The sequence below is a fragment of the Eptesicus fuscus genome, chromosome 7, assembly GCF_027574615.1.
Source record: "Eptesicus fuscus isolate TK198812 chromosome 7, DD_ASM_mEF_20220401, whole genome shotgun sequence".
NCBI classification, from domain to species: Eukaryota; Metazoa; Chordata; class Mammalia; order Chiroptera; family Vespertilionidae; genus Eptesicus; species Eptesicus fuscus.
In genome coordinates this window covers 12474200-12493715 of record NC_072479.1, presented here as the reverse complement: position 1 = coordinate 12493715, position 19516 = coordinate 12474200, and the positions used below count along the sequence as shown (strand labels likewise).

The 19516-nt window shown below is 39.4% G+C and overlaps 1 protein-coding gene across 5 annotated transcripts in view; it reads left to right on the top strand.

Annotated features, from left to right (window-relative positions):
* CDK8 (cyclin dependent kinase 8) overlaps window positions 1-19516 on the top strand; it is a 166782-nt gene that overhangs the window by 82826 nt on the left and 64440 nt on the right. For 4 of the 5 annotated variants that reach the window (XM_028128132.2, XM_008153366.3, XM_008153365.3 and 1 more), the window contains exons 3-4: window positions 9839-9949; window positions 13364-13504. In XM_028128132.2, the coding sequence (XP_027983933.1) occupies window positions 9839-9949; window positions 13364-13504 (252 nt within the window). Of the gene's footprint in view, window positions 1-9838; window positions 9950-13363; window positions 13505-19516 lie in introns of those variants that run through there. The other variant, XM_054718749.1, reaches the window with a different exon arrangement.

Sequence of the window (19516 nt, the reverse complement as noted above, 5' to 3'; positions counted from 1 at the left end):
CCCTTCCCCTGGCTGGCCCACCCCCTGGTCGAACTCCCACAAGAACTCTGGTCGAGGGGACAATTTGCATACTATGCTTTTATTATATAGGATAATCTGTACCCAATTTCCTTTCTTCATAGCACTTATTACAAGTTATAACTATAAGGAGTTTCTTTTTATTTGTTTATTTATTTTCTATTTGTTGGTCCTACCCCCACTACACTCACTGTAAGACATTTCTTCACTAGTGTGTACTAGGCTTGACACATAGTCTTTGCTCAGTAATTCTAAAAGAAGGGAGAAATGAAAGAACTCTGAGAATTTCTACCAAAGTTAAGAGCATTGCATATCTTCATCCTCACTGTATTGTAAATGGTTTGCTTTGTGTTTCCAAAATTTCCTGTGAGCATGCTGGTTTTCAAACTGCTTTAGTGGATCCTCCTTATTCCTAGAGGATGCCTTGTAATTGGGATAGGGAAGCTTAGGGGAGCAGAGGTAAAGACTCTATTTTTAAAGCCCACATGTACTTTAATCTGAGCACCTCAGTTTTTAAAATTAATTTGCAAGAATTCTATTGAAGAAAAGGATCGACAGCTTTTCAAAATATTGAAATAAATTTTGGAATAGTTCTCTATATGCTTTCATAGTAATTTTAATTCAACCATACTTAAGGCATAAATTTAGAATTTATTATTTTTGTTTTGCTTTAAAATTTTTTAAATTAAAAGTCAATGTCATTTTGAGATTATTACAGATTTTCTTAACCTATTTTCTATTTTACGGCACAATTGGAATGAATTAAGTTTATTATAAATGATAAACATTTATATTTTTAGCAGTGATCTTAGTACTAAGGAAATTATAAGATTTTATTCCCAGTAGAATTAGATAAACTTAGATGGTTTCTGTAACGGAAACCATTGTATAAAGTTATTTAAACCTTTTATTTAAATGGTTTTGACACAAAATCTTCTAAGGGGCAAAAAATAACGTACAAAATGTTAAGAAATAGGCATCTCTATATGGGGGGCTCTGTGTGGGGTGAAGAAATGCTAAAGTTCTATTTATCAGATATGTGGAATGCTCTGACAATGTCAGAGCACCAGTTTTACAATATTGTATGTAGTGGTTAAGATCCTAGCTAGATTACCTGAGGTCTTATTCTAGCTTTACCTGTTAACTATCTTGAAGGGCCCAAAGCAACTTACTTAATTTCCCTGTTTTAGTTTTGTCATTTGTAAGATAGGACTTACAAGAGTATCTCATAGGGTTATGATGAGGAGCCTAGGCACTTTTTTGGACATAATAATTCATTTATTCATATATTTATGTACCAAATACTTAATATGTGCCTCCCAGGTGCCAAGCAATGTGTTAGAAGCTAGTAGGGCAATGTCCAGCAAGACACAGTGCCTGCCACTGTTCATTTCATAACCTAGTATATATTTAAACCTTCTTTGTGTAGATTGTAAAAAGAACTAGGTCCCCAGGGTATTAGCTTTGGGGAGGTATTGGTTGGTATTGGCCATGGAGTATTGGCTTTGTATTTTAAAAGTTAATTAATTTTTAAAGCATTTAAATCTTGATTCTAACCATTACCTAGGAATATGACCTTGAGCAAATTATTTAATCCGCTATTTCCTCATTTGTAAAGTAAAAGAACTGTAATCCCCCTTTGTCCACAGGGGATATGGTCTCCTGCTGGGTGTCTAAAACAACACACGTAGTACTGAGCCCTACATACTATTCAGTTGACCCTTAAACAACATGGGGTTTAGGGGCACTGAAACTGCCCACCCTGTCCTGCACAGTTGAAAATCTGAGCATAACTTTTTATTTATTTATTTATTTTTTATTGATTGAGAAAAGGAAAGAGAGAGAGAGAAATGTTGATTCATTGTTCCACTTATTTATGCATTCATTGGTTGATTCTTGTATGTGCCCTGACTGGGGATTAAACCCACAACCCTGGCATATAGGAACAACACTTACCAACTAAGCCACTGTCCAGGGCCCGAGCATAACTTTTGACTTTCCAGAAACTTAACTAATAGCCTACTATTGACCAGAAGCCTTATGAATAATATAAATACTAGATTAATACATATTTTAATATATGTATTATATAATGTATTCTTAAAATAAAGAAAACAAAATGTCATTAACAAAATCATAAGGGCCCAGCCGACATGGCTCAGTGGTTGAGTATCAACCGAAGAACCAGGAGGTCATGGTTCGATTTCCAGCTAGGGCATATGCCTGGGTTGTGGGCTTGATCCCCAGTGTGAGGCATGCAGAAGGCAAATGATTCCTCTCTCATCATTGATCTTTTCTTCCCCCCACCCCCCTTCCTCTCTGAAATCAATTAAAAAAAATTTTTTAAAAAGAAAATCATAAGGAAGAGAATATACTTATGGTATTTATTGAAAAAAATCCATGTATAAGTGGACCTGTGTAATTCAAACCCATGTTGTTCGAGGGTCATTTGTACTGTTTTTTCCTATACATAGCTACCCATGATAAGTTTTAATTTATAAATTAGGCACAATAAGAGATAAACAATAATAACTAATAGTAAACTAGAACAACTATGACAATATACTGTAATAAAAGGTAGGTAAATAGCTTTGGGGTCATTATTTAGTAAAATAAAGGTTACTTGAACACAGGCATGGTGATACCATGATAATGAATCTGGTAACTGAGACAGTTACTAAGTGATTAATGGGTGGGTAGTGTATGCAGTGTGGATATGCTAGACAAGGGGGATGATTCATATCCGGGCCTAGATGGCATGAGATTTCATCATGCTACTTAGATTGGCACCCAATTATTTCTGGAATTTTCAACCTAATATTTTTAGACCACAATTGATGGTATCTGAAACCATGGAAAGTAAAACTGTGGATAAGGAGTCTACTGTAATATAAATACATATTTCATAGGTTAATTCATGATTCAGATAATGTTTGTCATATGCTTAGCACCATGCTTGGCTGCTTGGAAGAGCTTAATAAAATGGTTGCTATTTAATTTTTTTTTTTTTAATACAGGAACTAAACCTTATCTTGGAGGTGAAATTGAAGCAATATCTAACAATAGCTTTATATGTAGGTTTCTAATAATTGGAGAGAACTTTTGCCAGAGCTTTGGAATTTGTTTGTGTTAATTTCCACTCTGCCAGTTTCCAGAAAGGACTTGAAATAGCTGCCTAGCCAAGAAGTGTGAGGTAATGGAGAAAACACTGACCCAGAACTGAGATGAATTTAGCACTAGGTTTAGCTCTTTCAACCAGCTGGATGATCCTGGGTGACCCTGAACTCTGGGCTTTCCCTATCAGATTCCTTGCCTTGTTTATTAATTAGGATATGGTCCCTTTTAAGTACTGGCCTTTAGGTTTGAGGATTTGTACATAATCTGTAAAGTCTCATAAGTTTGAAATTATATTCTAAAAGCAGAAATATATAACTTGAATTTAATCTTGCTCCTGAATAAAATAATTATCACCTTTTAGAGAATAGTAATATAAGTGACAAAATGTATAATCGATTCATTCTGAATTTATTTTAGAGCCCCTGATATTTTAACATTCTATTTATATTGATTCTTGTTTTAGTGTCAGTGTTCTCATAAAAGGTACTGAAGTTGTAAGTTCTAAGACCTTGATATTCTCACATGCCTGTCATGTATTTGGAACACATTTGGAAGGCACTGTGTAAATTAACTTTTAAAAAATATATCAGGCTTCATTAGAAGATTTTTCTTGACATTATTGATATTATTTGTCTTTTTGCCTGATGGGATGGGAGTGCTTTTTAACTGATGGAAAATTAGGCCCACTTTGGTTATTAAATATTTAGGATAAAATAAGGAGATAAAAGACTTTAAATAGAAAAATATTCTTCTAGGAGGTGAGAAAGGTTAAGCCCATGAAAATGTGTACTATTTGGATGCTTCTGTCTGTATAAATTATGTATTATTTTATGAAAATGTTTACAAAATTTTAATCAACTTTACTACATAATTTAAATTCCTAAAAAAAAAAGGTACTATATGTCACAAAGTTACATATCTTTAAATTCTCATTTGATATTTGGTGTTAATTAATGTGTTTTCTAATGTTTTAATTAGTTCGTTTTTAAAAGAATTGCAACCTAAAGATTTGTTTTAAGTTCAATTGTTTTGTGATGTCAAAACATAGACAACTAACAGAATGGGAGAAAATATTTCTAAATTGTGTGTCTGTTAAGGGATTAATGTCTAAATTATATAAAGAATTATAGCTCAACAACAACAACAACAAAAAACCCAACTCAGAAATGAGCAAAAGACATGAACACACATTTCTCCAAAGAAAATATACAAATGACCAATAAGCACATGAAATGATGCTCAACATCATTAGCCATTAGGGAAATGCAAATCAAAATCACAATGAGACACTACTTCATACCAATTAGGATTCAGATATTTAAAAAAAAGTAAGTGTGCTGAAGATGTGGAGAATTTGAAACCCTCATGCATTGCTGATGGGAATGTAAATTGGTACAGCTGCTGTAAAATCAGTTTGATGGTGTCTTAAAAAATTAAACATAGAATTATCATATGATCCAGTCATTTCACTTCTAGGCATATACCTAAAGCATTCAAAGTAGTGGACTCAGTTACCTGTATACCAATGTTAACAGCAGCATTATTCAGAGTAGTCAAGAACATGGAAACAACTCATGTTCATCAGCAGATGACTAGATAGACAAAATGTGGTGTAAAGTTACATAGGAATGTATTCAGCCATAAAAAGGAATGAAATTCTGACACATGCTACAACATGGATAAACCTTAAAGATATTATGCTAAGTGAAATAAACCAGGCACAAAAAGGACAGATACTGTATAATTCTACTTAGATTTAAAGTACCTAAAATAGGCAAGTTCATGGAAACAGAAAGTAGAATAGAGGTTACCAATGGCTGAGAGGTAGAGGGAAATGGGGATTTCTTGTTTAATGGATACCAAGTATCTGTTTAGGATAATGAAAAATTTCTAAAATGGAGAATGGGGAAGGTTGTATAACATTGAAAATGAACTTATTACTAATGAATTGTATACTTAAAATTGATAAAATGATAATTTTTTGTTATCAAGTTTTACCACAATAAAATCTACACTAATAAAAGAGAAACATGCAAATTAACCATCACTCCGCTACGCCAAGCCACACCCACCAGCCAGTCAGGAGCGAGTATGCAAATTAGCCCAACCAAGATGGCGGCAAGCCACAGAGCTGGAGCAAGCAAGAGGCTTGGGTTGCCCCGGCGATGGAGGAAGCCAAGCTTCCTGCCTGCCCTGGCTGGCCCTAGCCTCCACTCAAGGCTACAAAGTTTCAATAATAGAAGATAAACAAATCCCAGATACCAGGGCCTCCGCTTGGGTCACCAGGGGGCGTGGCCAGCCTGAAAACCATCACAGGCCCCTCGCCTAGGCCGCCCCATATCGCAAGGGAACCCCCACCCTGATCTGGGACACCCTTCAGGGCAAACCAGCTGGCCCCTACCCATGGACCAGGCCTCTATCCTAATAAAAGAGCAATATGCAAATTGACTGTCACTCCAACACACAAGATGGCTGCCCCCATGTGGTCAAAGATGGCTGCCCCCATGTAGACGCAAGATGGCCACCACAAGATGGCCAGCAGGGCAGGGCAGTTGGGAGGGACTAGGCCTGCAAAGGAGGGCAGTTGTGGGCGATCAGGCCAGCAGGGAAGGGCAGTTGGGAGGGACCAGGCCTATAAGGGAGGGTAGTTGAGGGCGATCAAGCCTGCAGGGGAGGGCAGTTAGGGTGACCAGGCTGGCAGAGGAGGGAAGTTGGGGGCGACTGGGCCTGCAGGGAAGGGTAGTTGGGAATGGGGGGGGACCCAGGCCTGCAGGGGAGAGCAGTTGCGGGGGGACCAGGCCTTCGGGGGAGGGCAGTTGAGGGGGACCAGGCCTGAAGGGGAGGGCAGTTAGGGGCAATCAGGCTGGCAGGGGAGCAGTTAGGCATTAATCAGGCTGGCAGGGGAGTGGTTAGGGGGTGATCAGGCTGGCAGGCAGAAGCGGTTAGGGGCAATCAGGAAGGCAGGCAGGTGAACAGTTGGGAGCCAGCAGTACTAGATTGTGAGAGGGATCCCAGATTGGAGAGGGTGCAGGCTGGCTGAGGGACACACACACCCCTGTGCACGAATTTCGTGCACCGGGCCTCTAGTATTAAAATAAAGTTAAAAACCAACTACGGAGGAGGGTCAACATGGTGGCTTAGGTAAATTCAGTACTCACTTCCTCCCACAACCACCTCAAAAGTACAACTAAACTACAGAACAGCCATTATTCAGAACTGGAAGTCCTACAACTAGAAAATTAAAGAAGAAGCCACATTGAGACTAGTAAGTGTGGCAGAGGCACATAATGCGCTGCTTCGACACCAACCTGTAGTGTTTGTTTAATTGGGAGGGATATGTTGGCTGTGGAGGTACCCATGAGGAACAAGGAGTCCCAAGCCATATCAGAAGCCTTAGCCCAGGGTTCCAGTGCCAGCAAGAGAAGTACCCATAACTTCAGGCTATAAAATCCAGCAGGGATTGTGGCTGAGTGACAGAGGGTGGCTGGAGTCCCAGGCATTTCCTATTAAAGGGCCGCTGCACAGACTTACTCGGACTCATTCTCTCTGAGCTCCAGTGCCGGGGCAGCAGCCTGAAAGGATCCAGGGATATGCAGGGAGGAACTAAATTGTCTGGCATCAGGGCAAGAACTGGGGGCAGCTTTCTCCCAGACAGAAGTGCTGGCAGAGGTAATTGTTCCTTTGCTGAGACCTCCCCGTCACAGTGCCAGCAGGCAGTCGCCATATCTGAGTCTCCATCAACCTGGCCCACACTGCTCATCCAAGTGATTCCCTGCGACCCTGCCACACCCAATTTGCAGTGGCTTTTCCATATGAAGCCTGTCCTAGTTCAGATTACAGACTTTCCTAAAATCTCTCAAATAAGCAGGAGCTGGCCTCAGTATACCCCATACTTGTTGATAAGTGGCCCTAGGCCTGACACTAGCAATCAGCTGTACAGCTTGGCCTCTCCCGGGCACATCCAAGCCCAACACAAGTAGCAGTTATTTGCAGATCACTCTGTAGCTTGTGCCAGGTGGCTTCAGGCAGGGCACAGGCAGTAGCTGATTTTGAACCTCCCAGGAGGCTCCAGAGTCAGTGCACCTGGTGCTCAGCTTCAGACTACACCAGATTACAACCCTACCATGTCAGATTACAGCCCTACCACATCCATGAGCAACACACTCAAGGGGCTGACTAGTGAGCACCAAAAAGTTCTGCTCCCTAGGGGTGTCTCCTGCATAGCATCTCTTCCTCTGTAGTCACAGCTGGTTCACATAGCCAGTTTGCCTGGGGGTCAGTCCCTCATAGTGACAGGATCAGCAATCAAGGCTCAAGTACAACGGGACAGTGCACACAGCCCACATAGGGGCACACCTACAGTGCCCAGCTGAGCCACTGGGCCCTACAGAACAACTAGTACACAAGGCCATTCTACCAATTCCAGGAGAAATAGCAGCTCTACTGAATACATAGAAACAAACACACGGAAGCAGCCAAATTGCGGAGACAAAGGAACATGTCACAAGTGGAAGAACAAGAAGTCTCCAGAAAAAGAACTAAGTGAAATGGAAGTAAGCAAACTACAGAGTTCCAAACAATGGTTAAAAGGATGCTCAAGGAACTTAATGAGATCTTCAAGGAACTTAGTGAGAACATAAAAGACATGAAAAAGGATCAGTCAGAAATGAAGGATACACTAACTGAAATGAAGATAAATTTTATGATCAACTGAAAAATAAACCTGCTGCCGGACCAGCTTGGTTCAGTGGTTGAGCATCGACCTATGAATTAGGAGGTCACGGTTTGATTCCCAGTCAGGGCACATGCCCGGTTTCAGGCTCCAGTATGGAGTCATGCAGGAGGTAGCCGATCAATGATTCTCTTTCATCATTGATGTTTCTATCTCTCCCTCTCCCTTCCTCTCTGAAATCAATAAACAAAATTTTTAAAATTAGCCTGCTCTCTCCGCAGAATGGCTCAATGGTTGAATGTCCACCTATGAACCAGCAGGTCATGGTTTGATTCCCAGTGAGTGCACATGCCCAGATTGCAGCTCAATCCCTAGTAGGGGGAGTGCAACCAATCAATGATTCTCTCTCATCATTAATGTTTCTCTCTTTCCCTCTCCCCTTGTCTCTGAAATAAATAAAAAATATATTTGAAAAGTTAGCCTTTTATATGTGGTCAAACATTTAATTAACTCACCCATAGTGCCTTTGACAGGGCGAGACCAAATGATTTTGCTGGTCTTATCCAGCCCACAGGCCAGACGTTCCCCACCCCTGCTTTAAGGGATCATTTCTAGGGGGGAGCCCTTGGGTGCAGCCTTGCCCAGCCAGCATATTCTTAATTGCCTATCGTTCCAGCTCCATCTGCTACCTGGGGGCTCAGAAGCAGCATAAACAAACAAACAAAAAATAACTTGACAGGGAATCAACAGTAGAATAGAGGATGCCAAGAAACAAATTAGTGATTTGGAATATGAAATAAAAAACACCCAATCAGAAGAACAAAAAGAAAAAAGATTCCAAAAATATGAAGATAGTGTAAGGAGCCTCTGGGACAATTTCAAGTGTACCAACATTCGCATCATGGGGCTGCCAGAAAGGGAATAGACAGCAAGATATTGAAGAATAATGACAGAAAACTCCCCCTACCTGGTCAAAGAAACAGACATACAAGTCCAGGAAGCACAGAGAGTCCCAAATTAGAGGAACCCAAAGAGGCCCACACCAAGACACGTCATAATTAAAATGCAAAACGTTTTAAACAAAAAGAGAACCTTAAAAGCAGCAAGAGAAAAGCAGTTAGTTACCTACAAGGGAGCATCCATACACTTGTCAGCTAGTTTCTCAACAGAACCTTTGCCAGCCAGAAGGGATTGGCAAGAAATATTCAAAGTAATGAAAAGCAAGGATTTATATCTGAGATTACTCTACCCAGCAAAGCTATCATTTAGAACTAAAGGTCAGATAAAGAGCTTCACAGAAAAGAAGCTAATGGAGTTCCTCACCACCAACCCAGTATTACATGAAATGTGAAAGGGTCTTCTTTAAGAAGAAGAAAAAGATTAAAAATATGGGCAATAAATACATATCTATCAGTAATTGAATCTAAAAGTAAAAATAAACAAACAAGGGATCTAATGAACAAAATAAACTGGTGAATAAAATAGAACCAGAGGCATGGAAACTTGAAACAAACTGATGGATCTCAGAGGGAAAGGGGGAGGGGAGGGCAGGAAGAGATTAACCAGAGAACTTATATACATAAATACATTACCCATGGACACAGACAACAGGGTGGTGAAGGTCTGGGGCAGGATGGGATTTCGGTGAAGGAGAGCAATGGAGGGGGAAGGGGGGAACATCTGTAATACTCTTCAACAATAAAGATTTTTTTAAAAACCAGCTAAACCATTAGTTGCCAACCAGTGGTTCCCAGACCACTGGTGGTCCGTGAGGTCCGAAAGGTTGGTGACCGCTGAACTAAATAACAAGGTAGATTTATTCTGATAATATCTTTTCCCCAAAGATTTTTTCTCATTTATTACTGAAGCACCTTGTATTGACATGTCAAAATTGTGTGAGGACTTACTAGATTTTTAGGATTGAAAACTATTAGATTTTAGGATTGGATTTGTATTGCCTTTGATTTACAAATTGTATTTTCAAACATTTTTATGGCAAAGATTTTTAAATGAATTTCCTTTGTTTTGCAGTTACTTCGAGAGCTTAAGCATCCAAATGTCATCTCTCTTCAAAAGGTGTTTCTATCTCATGCAGACAGGAAAGTATGGCTTCTGTTTGACTACGCTGAACATGACCTCTGGGTAAGGTGAATTGCTGGTAGACATACGGTCACTAGTTTTAATCAGGGGTAATAAGAATGACTAAAAACATTTCAAAATAAAAGTAACCTCATAAAATGTGGCTTATATAGTGCCAAGTCTAGAGTTTTTTGCTTTGTGTCACATTTTGATTTTTCAAGTTTGACCTTTGTAACATGTTACAGAAAAAAATAGAATCTGAAGAGTATAAACAGCTATTCAGTATTGTTGCCTAACTATACATTTTTATTAAAAATTAAAAAATCTGTATAAAGTTTTGTTATAAAATTTAAAAGCAGCATATTTCCTTTTTATTCTGTAGTGTGAAGAAATATAAAATGAGAAGGTGGTCTCCTCATGTAGAGAGACAAATACGTTATATTTGGAAGACTAGACAGATCTGATGGTTCTGTTGTCATGTGCCATTAGGCAAGTCTCTTAATGGCTGTGAAGCTGTAGTTTCTCCCATCTGTAAAATGTAATACTTCTCTTGCCTTTTTTTTTTTACAGGATTTTTTGAAGCATAATTTTGCATTCAAAAAGCTTTAAAACTAAGTATATGATACAAATGTAGGAAAATATTATTAATCATAATTTGAATATCATTCACAATTGATAATCAGTGTTCTAATATATTTTCTATTTTCATTATCAGAAATTCAAAATTGTACTTAGTAGAATTGGGCATATTCTGCTATAAGAAGAATTCTTTGTGGCAGAGAGCTCTACTACAAAATTAGGTCAGAATGAAAGTAGATTAGATTGTGGCTTTTAGTTATTTAGTGTTTGTCTGACCTATAATGAGAAAATTTTAGATATCTAGACTCAAACATTTGAAGATTCTTGAAGTCAAGTAATTGAACTTTATCAGTTTAGCTTATATAATGAAAAAAATGATGGTATATTGATAAAAATTATTAATCATAATATATTTTCTATTTTCATTATCAGAAATTCAAAATTGTACTTAGTAGAATTGGGCATATTCTGCTATAAGAATTCTATATGCTTTCAGATTTTTAAGAAATAGTTTCACTCCTTGTAGATTTTAATTTTCCATACTAAATGTGATATGATTCAAATTGTTTTTATAAGTTATCTGGAAATAATTATTTCAAACAGAAAATTAGATACATGAAATTTTCTGTTTTATGAAACTGTTGTCCAAGGTTCATGCTGGTTGTAAATATTTTTCTTTTATTATTAGCTTCTGTTCTTTTTAAAGATATCTAATCTAATCTAATTGGGGTTCTTTTAATACAAATTTGGTAAATCAGGTGATCAACATCAAGTTGAACACTACATCCTCAAGCCTAACGTGAAATCAAATGTAATTCCAATTTATGAGAAGACTAGAGGCCTGATGCATGAAATTCGTGCAAGGGTAGGCCTTTGCAGCTGCAGCTGCCTGGATCCCTCCCTCGCAGCCACGGTGGCTGCCTCGATCCCATGGCTGCAGCCCCGGCTTTGTCCCGAAAGGACATCCGGTCTAATCAGCATATTACACTTTTATTATTATAGATTTACAGGCTAGATTATAAACATGATTTGTAGTGAAACATAGTTGAGCATAGGAGGTAATGGTTGGTATTCACTGTGATTTCGAGAATGCTGGTACATAATATTTCACTTTACATGAAGGTGTAATAATCATACTTTCACAAATTATACTGTATGTCATGTTGCCAAATGTGTCTAGATAGTCAACATTGGCTTTATCATCTTCTTATTAATACTCTTTGAAGACAGATAAGTACTTTTAATGTTCATTTTAATGAAAACCAAATGACAATTCCGTTTACTAAAACCTGCTTTATTTGTTTTATTTTCTTCTTTTAATTAGAATATTTTAATGAATGAGCTGGAATATAAGACAGCAGAGGGTAACCAAAAAATAGTTATTAAAAGAGTGATTTATAAAATCACTTAGTGTTGGTGAAATTTCATGGTATGCATACCTTAAATTTGTTATATAGCCCTGTAATAAAAATAAAGGTAAAAATGTTCACATTGTTTTTTTGTAGTTATAAAATATTGGTAAAAAAGTGATTTGTAAAACCCCAGTGAAAGCATTAACTGAAGAAATGTATGTAGCATTAATTGATTATCTTACCTCCCCTCCATATGTGTTTCTTTCATTCTGGTGGGTTTTACATTTTTAAAAGATGATGTATTTTAATATAATTTTATTAAGCTCTGAGAGCCACTAGCTCATCCTAAACTGAACAGACTTGATTGCCACATCATTTTTTAGGTGACAAAACATTCTAGATTATTATTTTCTTTGCCTTCTCTTAAATGCTTTGAGAAAAATGATTGAGGAGAAAATTAAAATACTGTAATGCTACTAATAAATTGTTTAGTAGCATTACATTAGATTAATCATACTACATATGTGGTGAATGATACTTCCCACCAGGTAGTCTTTGATGTCTATTTTATCTTTGGAAGGTAATATGCTTTCACTCATTAATCACTAGTTAGTCCTATATCATAAGAAAATAGGAAGTAAAAAAGTGTTACCCTATAATATTAAATATCTCATTCTTGTTTTAATGATGTTTACGAATTTCAAGCGCATGCTTCATTTCCACTCACAAGTCCTGCTCCAGTCTGTTCTTGTGCATATGCGCTATGGCGCACACCACAGAGCTGACTGCAGCTGACTTCTATACTTTCTTGCAGTTTAAGAATGCTTTAATTAAAATGAAGAAAGCTGTCAGGAGATTTTGAAATATTGGGTCTTATTTCTGTTGAGATATAGTTATTTATAAAGTGATCATTTTTCTATTTATGAAGTGGTATTGTGTTTTCCTGGATGTCCACTAATACTTTACCTAGAAAGCTTTGACAGATGGTACAAGACTTTTTTTTTTATCGGAATTTTTCATATTTCTAAGTATTTCCAGTGTGAACTGATCATTTACATGTTATTTCTTCATGCTGTATATTTTATTGAACTATTTCCCTTTTTGCTTTCTTTAACCCATATATCAAAAATAGGTAGCACATCTATGCCAAAGTATCTCTTGAAATTTTTTCTGATTTTCTTTTCATTTAGTCACTACAGAAAAAAAAAAAATTGATTCTGTTCTGGAAATTTTTCTATTAGATAAACTAAGGTTAAATATACTCTAAAAGTAATTTTTAATTATACTTTAAAATAAAACCACATTATTTCCTACTTCTCTATTGTAATCATTTATTTTGTGAGACACTATCTTATGATTAGAAATGAAAATTTAACTCCAGTTATTAGGAAGTTTATAAGTGACTTGTTATTCAGCAGAATGTGAAATTATTTTTTCAGTGTATTTGGAAATCCCTGTTTCTTTCTCTGTTAGGAAAATATTATACATCACATTATCGTCCCCTCTTTTCTAAGTGTCTGATGATGTTTTTCTTTTTTCCCCCCAGCATATAATCAAGTTTCACAGAGCTTCAAAAGCAAATAAGAAGCCAGTTCAGTTACCTCGGGGAATGGTGAAGTCACTATTATATCAGATCCTAGATGGGATTCACTACCTGCATGCTAACTGGGTGTTGCATAGAGATTTGGTAAGTTGATATGTAGTTACGTTTAAGCAAGAAAGATGCATTTACATTTGGAGTATTTTCTAGTTATGTCTAGATATCAGTGCTATATAGGTCTGTTAACCTTATAAGAGGGAGTGGGTGTGCTACAGTCTCAACATAGCCTCACATTGAGCTTTTTATATAATGTGTCCTTTTCTGACATAGCTAGCTGTCATCTACTGAAGAGGTGAAAGAGAACACATTTGTTTTCCTAAGCTTTTGTTTTTTTCTTAAGTCTGTAAATAAAGAATTCAGTTGTTTTCATTGGTTATTAAAGGCCGGGCAAACTCTAGAAATTGACATATTTATGAATAACTTGAAAATAAAACTTGGAGCCAACTGCTTGCTAAGTTACCTGTTAGAAGAAGAGATATTAATCCACTATATTAGTAGCACTCTTATGCCACAAAGCCTTTATTAATTAAAATTGAGTACATCATTGAGAAGCCTTGCCATGTTAAGGTACATTAAATTTTAAGAATTTAAAATCTTCAGAAATTGGATTTTATTTTATGTGGAAGAATAGTTTTTGCCTTTTTTTTTTCTTTACCATCTAACATGAAATTGTTTATTAAAACTTAATAGATTAAAGTTATTTAAACCTCAAATTCTCTATTACATAATTACATTATTGTACTTTTGTTTTTCTTTGTGAAGGTAGCAACTATAGTAAGGTTTATAACAGAGCCTTCATTTCAAACAATTATAAATACAGTGCTGGAAATGATGATTTGATCTCTACTTGTGTGTAGATAAGTGCAGCTGATCGGCACACAGAGGCCTACTGAACCGTTTTGCTCTATATTTAATGCATTTAACTTCTGTCCTTCAAATCAGATGTTGCAATATCATATTTCATTTACCTTCAATAAATCTGGAAGTACATTTAATGGTAGTTGTTTCATCTTCAATTCTCATATCTAGAAAGCATTTAGACTAAGACTGATAACACATCAGAAATTTGGTTGAAAGAATTTTTTCCTCATGCAACCTTTATATTTATTAAAATTAGAATAATCTATTTACAAATAGTAGATTTACAGAACAAAAATGGGAAATTCTTTTAGTCTTTATGAAGCTGAAAATTTCTGCTTTTAAGCAGTGGAGTCAGCATAGGGAAAAACTATAACTACTTTTGAGATACTGACCTTTCTTATGATCTCTAAAAGAATAAAATCTGGGCCTAAAGGGAATTTTCCTCCCATAGAGATAATGTTGCATTTTATTGTAAATTATATTTTCATCATGAAAATATGTTTATTAGATGAATATAAACTGATTTTTAAACCAGTCCTAAAGTTTTTGTTAATGTATAATGTGCTTGAACCACTTACAGTAGTATTAACTACTAGAGGCCTGGTGCATGAATTTGTGCACCAGTGGGGTCCCTCAACCTGGCCTCTGGGATCAGGCCAAAACCGGCTCTCTGACATTCCCCGAGGAGTCCCAGATTGCAAGAGGGTGCAGGCCAGGCCGAGGGACCCCACCGGTGCACGATTGGGGCTGGGGAGTGATGTGGGAAGTTGGCCAGGCAGGGAGGGACCGTGGGAAGACTCCAGGGCGTGTCTGGCCCATCTCGCTCAGTCCCAATCGTCTGGACCCCGACAGGAAGCTAACCTACCGGTCAGAGTGTCTGCCCCCTGGTGGTCAGTGCACATCATAGCGAGCGGTTGTGTGCCTTAGCATATCATTTTCATATTGTGCTTTGATTGGTTGAATGGACGACCAGACACTTAGCATATTAGGCTTTTATTATATAGGACTAGAGGCCCAGCGCATGAAATTTGTGCACAGGTATGATCCCTAGGCCTGGCCTGTGATCAGGGCCATCTTCCCCAGCTGCCCGCAGCCAGCCCCGCCCCCCTCCACCACCCACCCTCGGTTCCCCGTTCACCATTGGGTGATTGGTGCCTGACGGCCGGGGGAAGGGACCGAGAGGTCCGCTCTTCCCACCTGCTCGCCAGCCCCATCCTCGCCGTGAGTGGCCATCAGGCGATCTGAGCCTGCCAGATGGGGAAAGGGACCAAGAGGTGGTCAGTGCGCCTCATAGTGACTGGTCCAGCGGTCATTCTGGTTGTTCTGCCATTAGGATCAATTTGCATATTACCCTTTTATTATATAGGATTATATAGGATAGAGGCCTGGTGCATGGGTGGGGGCTGGCTGGCCTGACCTGAAGGGGGCCCCGAATCGGGGTGGGGAGTCCCGCTGGGGGATGGGGCCAGCCTGGGCAAGGGGCCGCGGGTTGTTTTCAGGCCGGCCACGCCCCCGATCGGTATGGGTATCCCCAGTGGGGGGTGTGGCCAGCCTGGGCAAAGGGGAGCAGGCAGTTTGCAGCCTGGCCATGCCCCTATCGGGGTGGGGGGCCCCACTTGAGGTGGGGCCTGCCTGGGTGAGGGGCCGCGGGTTGTTTGCAGACTGGCCACGCCCCCGGCTTTGTCAGGAAGGACATCTGTAATGTTGTCTGGAAGATGTTGGTCTGTCTGATCTAATTGGCATATTACCCTTTTATTAGTATAGATAGTAGTAAAAATAATTATGGAGTCTAAATTCTTTTACCTCTCTTTTGGGAACGCTTTCTGTTAATGTGGCTTAAACAAGTTTTCTTTGACATAGGAATAGTATCAAACAGGTTATTTAGTCGTCTGTGTTGTTAGTGCTGTATCAAGAGTTGGGTGTGATGGCAGCAGTACACCCAAGGTGTAAGCAACAGGAGCATGTACTATCTGTAGATGATTCTAAAATAACAATGAAACAAGCTAAAAGTAGTTTTTAGTATCACCATGTGCTGCCAATTCTGAATAATATCAGTAATAAAATATTTCTATTAAGCTGAGGCAAACCACTCCCACTATTCTACCCCTCTTGATATGCCACTGCCATCTGTTTAGTAATCTCTTAGTCAAAAGTATTTTCCAAACTGTAATATATTGTTTGTCTACTGTTGCTTCCTTGATTTCCCTATTTTTCTTAGTGAGATTTCCTGCACTGCCTGTGTATGACTTCTTAGTGCTCTTTCTGAACATCTAACCCTTCTGTGCATATAGGCACACAGAGGCCCACGGAACCATTGTGTCGAGTGATAACCTCTGTCCCTAATCTGCATGTTAATGGTTAAGCTGCCTAATTCTTGAATTATTCTTCAGTTCCTAAAGGAAAGATTCGTTTTCATGTTTTTTTTAAAAATGTGTCAATCATTCTGCCAACAGAATTAAATTTTGGTGTTTTGATGTTATATAATTTTTCAACTATAGCTACATGAAATATATGTAGTAATAAAGCATTTACTCTGAAGAATAACTCTCAGAAGATGTAAAACTTGATTTTTTATACCCTTTTCAAATATTAGTTATTTTCAGATGAAATATTTACCCTATTGAACAAATATAATTAATAATTAATTATATTCTTTGCTTTTTTTCAGTCAGTTTTATATGAAATGTCAATACTAACCTTAACATGTCTACATAGATTTTTGAATTTAACCGGTTGGTTGAGTTTCTGACTTGCCACAAGAAACTTCATACTAATTTGGATAAATGGCACAGATTCCTTAAAAACACCATTTTAATATTCCAAAATGTTATTGAAGCTTTTGTTTAATAACATTGACTTTATTATTAATAGAAATACTGGTTGAGATTGTAGAGTTATGAAGTTTTTTGTTTCATACGTGAAGTTGAACTTTAACAATTAATAATTATATTTAGTAAAGATTTTGTCACTATTAATCATCACATAGTAGCAGATCAGTAATTGGGGTTTGTAATCCTTGATGGGAAATAGAGATTTAATAATTCTGGAACCCTTTTTGGGCTGATGGTAATAAGTGCATATTTATGGATGTTTTAAGAAAGATGAGTCAGAAAGGAAACACTACTTATTTTTGTGAGATAATTTAAGAATCCAAACCAAACTTTTTAGTTTTAGAAAAGTAAAATATCTATATATAAGGTGGACCAGCAGTCCAGAGATCCAAGGGAAGATTTGCAATTGAGTTCAAAGGCAGTCTGCTGCAAGAATTCCTTTTTGCTCAACGGAGATCAGCCTTTTTCCATTAACCCTTTGCACTCGCTTTTTTCTCAATTCCTGCTACCGATGCTAACCATGTCAAGTCACACTCGACATCCGAGTGCAAAAGGTTAAGCTGTTTAACTGGCTGGATGAGGTCCACCCATATTATGGAGAGTACAGCTTCACTCAGACCCCCCAGTTTAAATGTTAATCTTATCCAAGAACTCCTTCACGGAAAACTTCCAGAATAATGTTTGACCAAATATCTGGGCACCATGACACAGCCAAGTTGACACATAAAATTATCATCTATCTATATAATAAAGACCGGTCACCAGGAGTCTGGTGCATGGTGAGGTGTGTGTGGGTGGGCAGGGCTGCGTGTGTGGTGAGGCACGAGTGGGTGGGCAGGGACTTGACTCTGGGTCCCAGGTCTTGCGCAATGTCCCACTGGTCTGGGTCTCGCACAATTTCACGCACTGGGTCACTAGTATCCTATCAAATAAAAGAGTAATATGCAAATTAACCATCACTCCGCTACATCCACAAGCCAACCAGCCAGTCAGGAGCGAGTATGCAAATTAACCCAACCAAGATGGCTGCGGCCACGGAGCGAGCAGGAGGCTTGGGTTTCCCTGGCAATGGAGGAAGTCAAGCTTTCCGCACACCCTGGTGGGCCCAGGCCTCCTCACTCAAGGCTACAAAGTTTCAATTATAGAAGATAAATAAATCCCAACAAAAATGGCTGCAGCCATGGAGCTGGAGAGAGCAGGAGGCTTGAGTAGCCCCCAGCAATGGAGGAAGCCAAGCTCCCACAGCCCTGGCCTGCCTTGGCCTCGGCTACAAAGTTTCAATTATAGAAGGTAAATAAATCCCAACAAAAATGGCTGTGGCCACGGAGCAAGCAGGAGGCTTGGCTCCGCTCAAGGCTACAAAGTTTCAATTATAGAAGATAAATAAATCCCAGATGCCGGGGCCTCTGCTTGGGTCACCGGGGGGAGTGGCCCACCTGCAAACTACCACAGGCCCCTCGCCCAGGCCGCCCCACGCCCCAAGGAAACCCCCACCCTGATCCGGGACACCCTTCAGTGCAAACCAGCTGGCCCCCACCCGTGTACCAGGCCTCTATCTTATCTAATAAACGAGTAATATGCAAATTGACCATCACCCCAACACACAAGATGACTGCCCCCATGTGGTCAAAAGTGGCTGCACCCAAGTGGACACAAGATGGCTGCCACAAGATGGCCAGCAGGGGAGGGCAGTTGAGAGGAATCAGGCCTGCAAGGGAGGGCAGTTGGGAGCAATCAGCCTGCAGGGGAGGGCAGTTAAGGGTGACCAGGCCAGCAGAGGAGGGAAGTTGGGGGCGACCGGGCCTGCAGGGAAGGACAGTTGGGGGATCCCAGGCCTGCAGGGGAGAGCAGGTGGTGGGGACCAGGCCTGCAGGGGAGGGCAGTTAGGGGCAAAAAGGCTGGCAGGGGAGCAGTTAGGCATCAATCAGGCTGGCAGGGGAGTGGTTAGGGGGTGATCAGGCTGGCAGACAGAAGCAGTTAGGGGCAATCAGGAAGGCAGGCAGGTGAGCAGTTGGGAGCCAGCAGTCCTGGATTGTGAGAGGATCGGGCCTAAACGGGCAGTCGGACATCCTTCGAGGGGTCCCAGATTGGAGAGGGTGCAGGCTGGGCCGAGGGACACACACCCCATGCACGAATTTCGTGCACCCAGCCTCTAGTATATATATAAAAACCAAGTGACCGTTATGACCGAACAACCAGTCAACCATCATAGCAACTTGAGTCATTATAATGCGCACTGACTACCAGGGGGCAGACGCTCAGTGCAGGAGCTACCCCCTGGTGATCAGTGCACTCCCACAGAGGAAGCACTGCTCAGCCAGAAGTCAGGTTCATGGCTGGCGAGCACAGCTGTGTCGGCAGGAGACTCCCGACTCTGCAGCAGCACTACCAAGTGGCAACGGCAGGT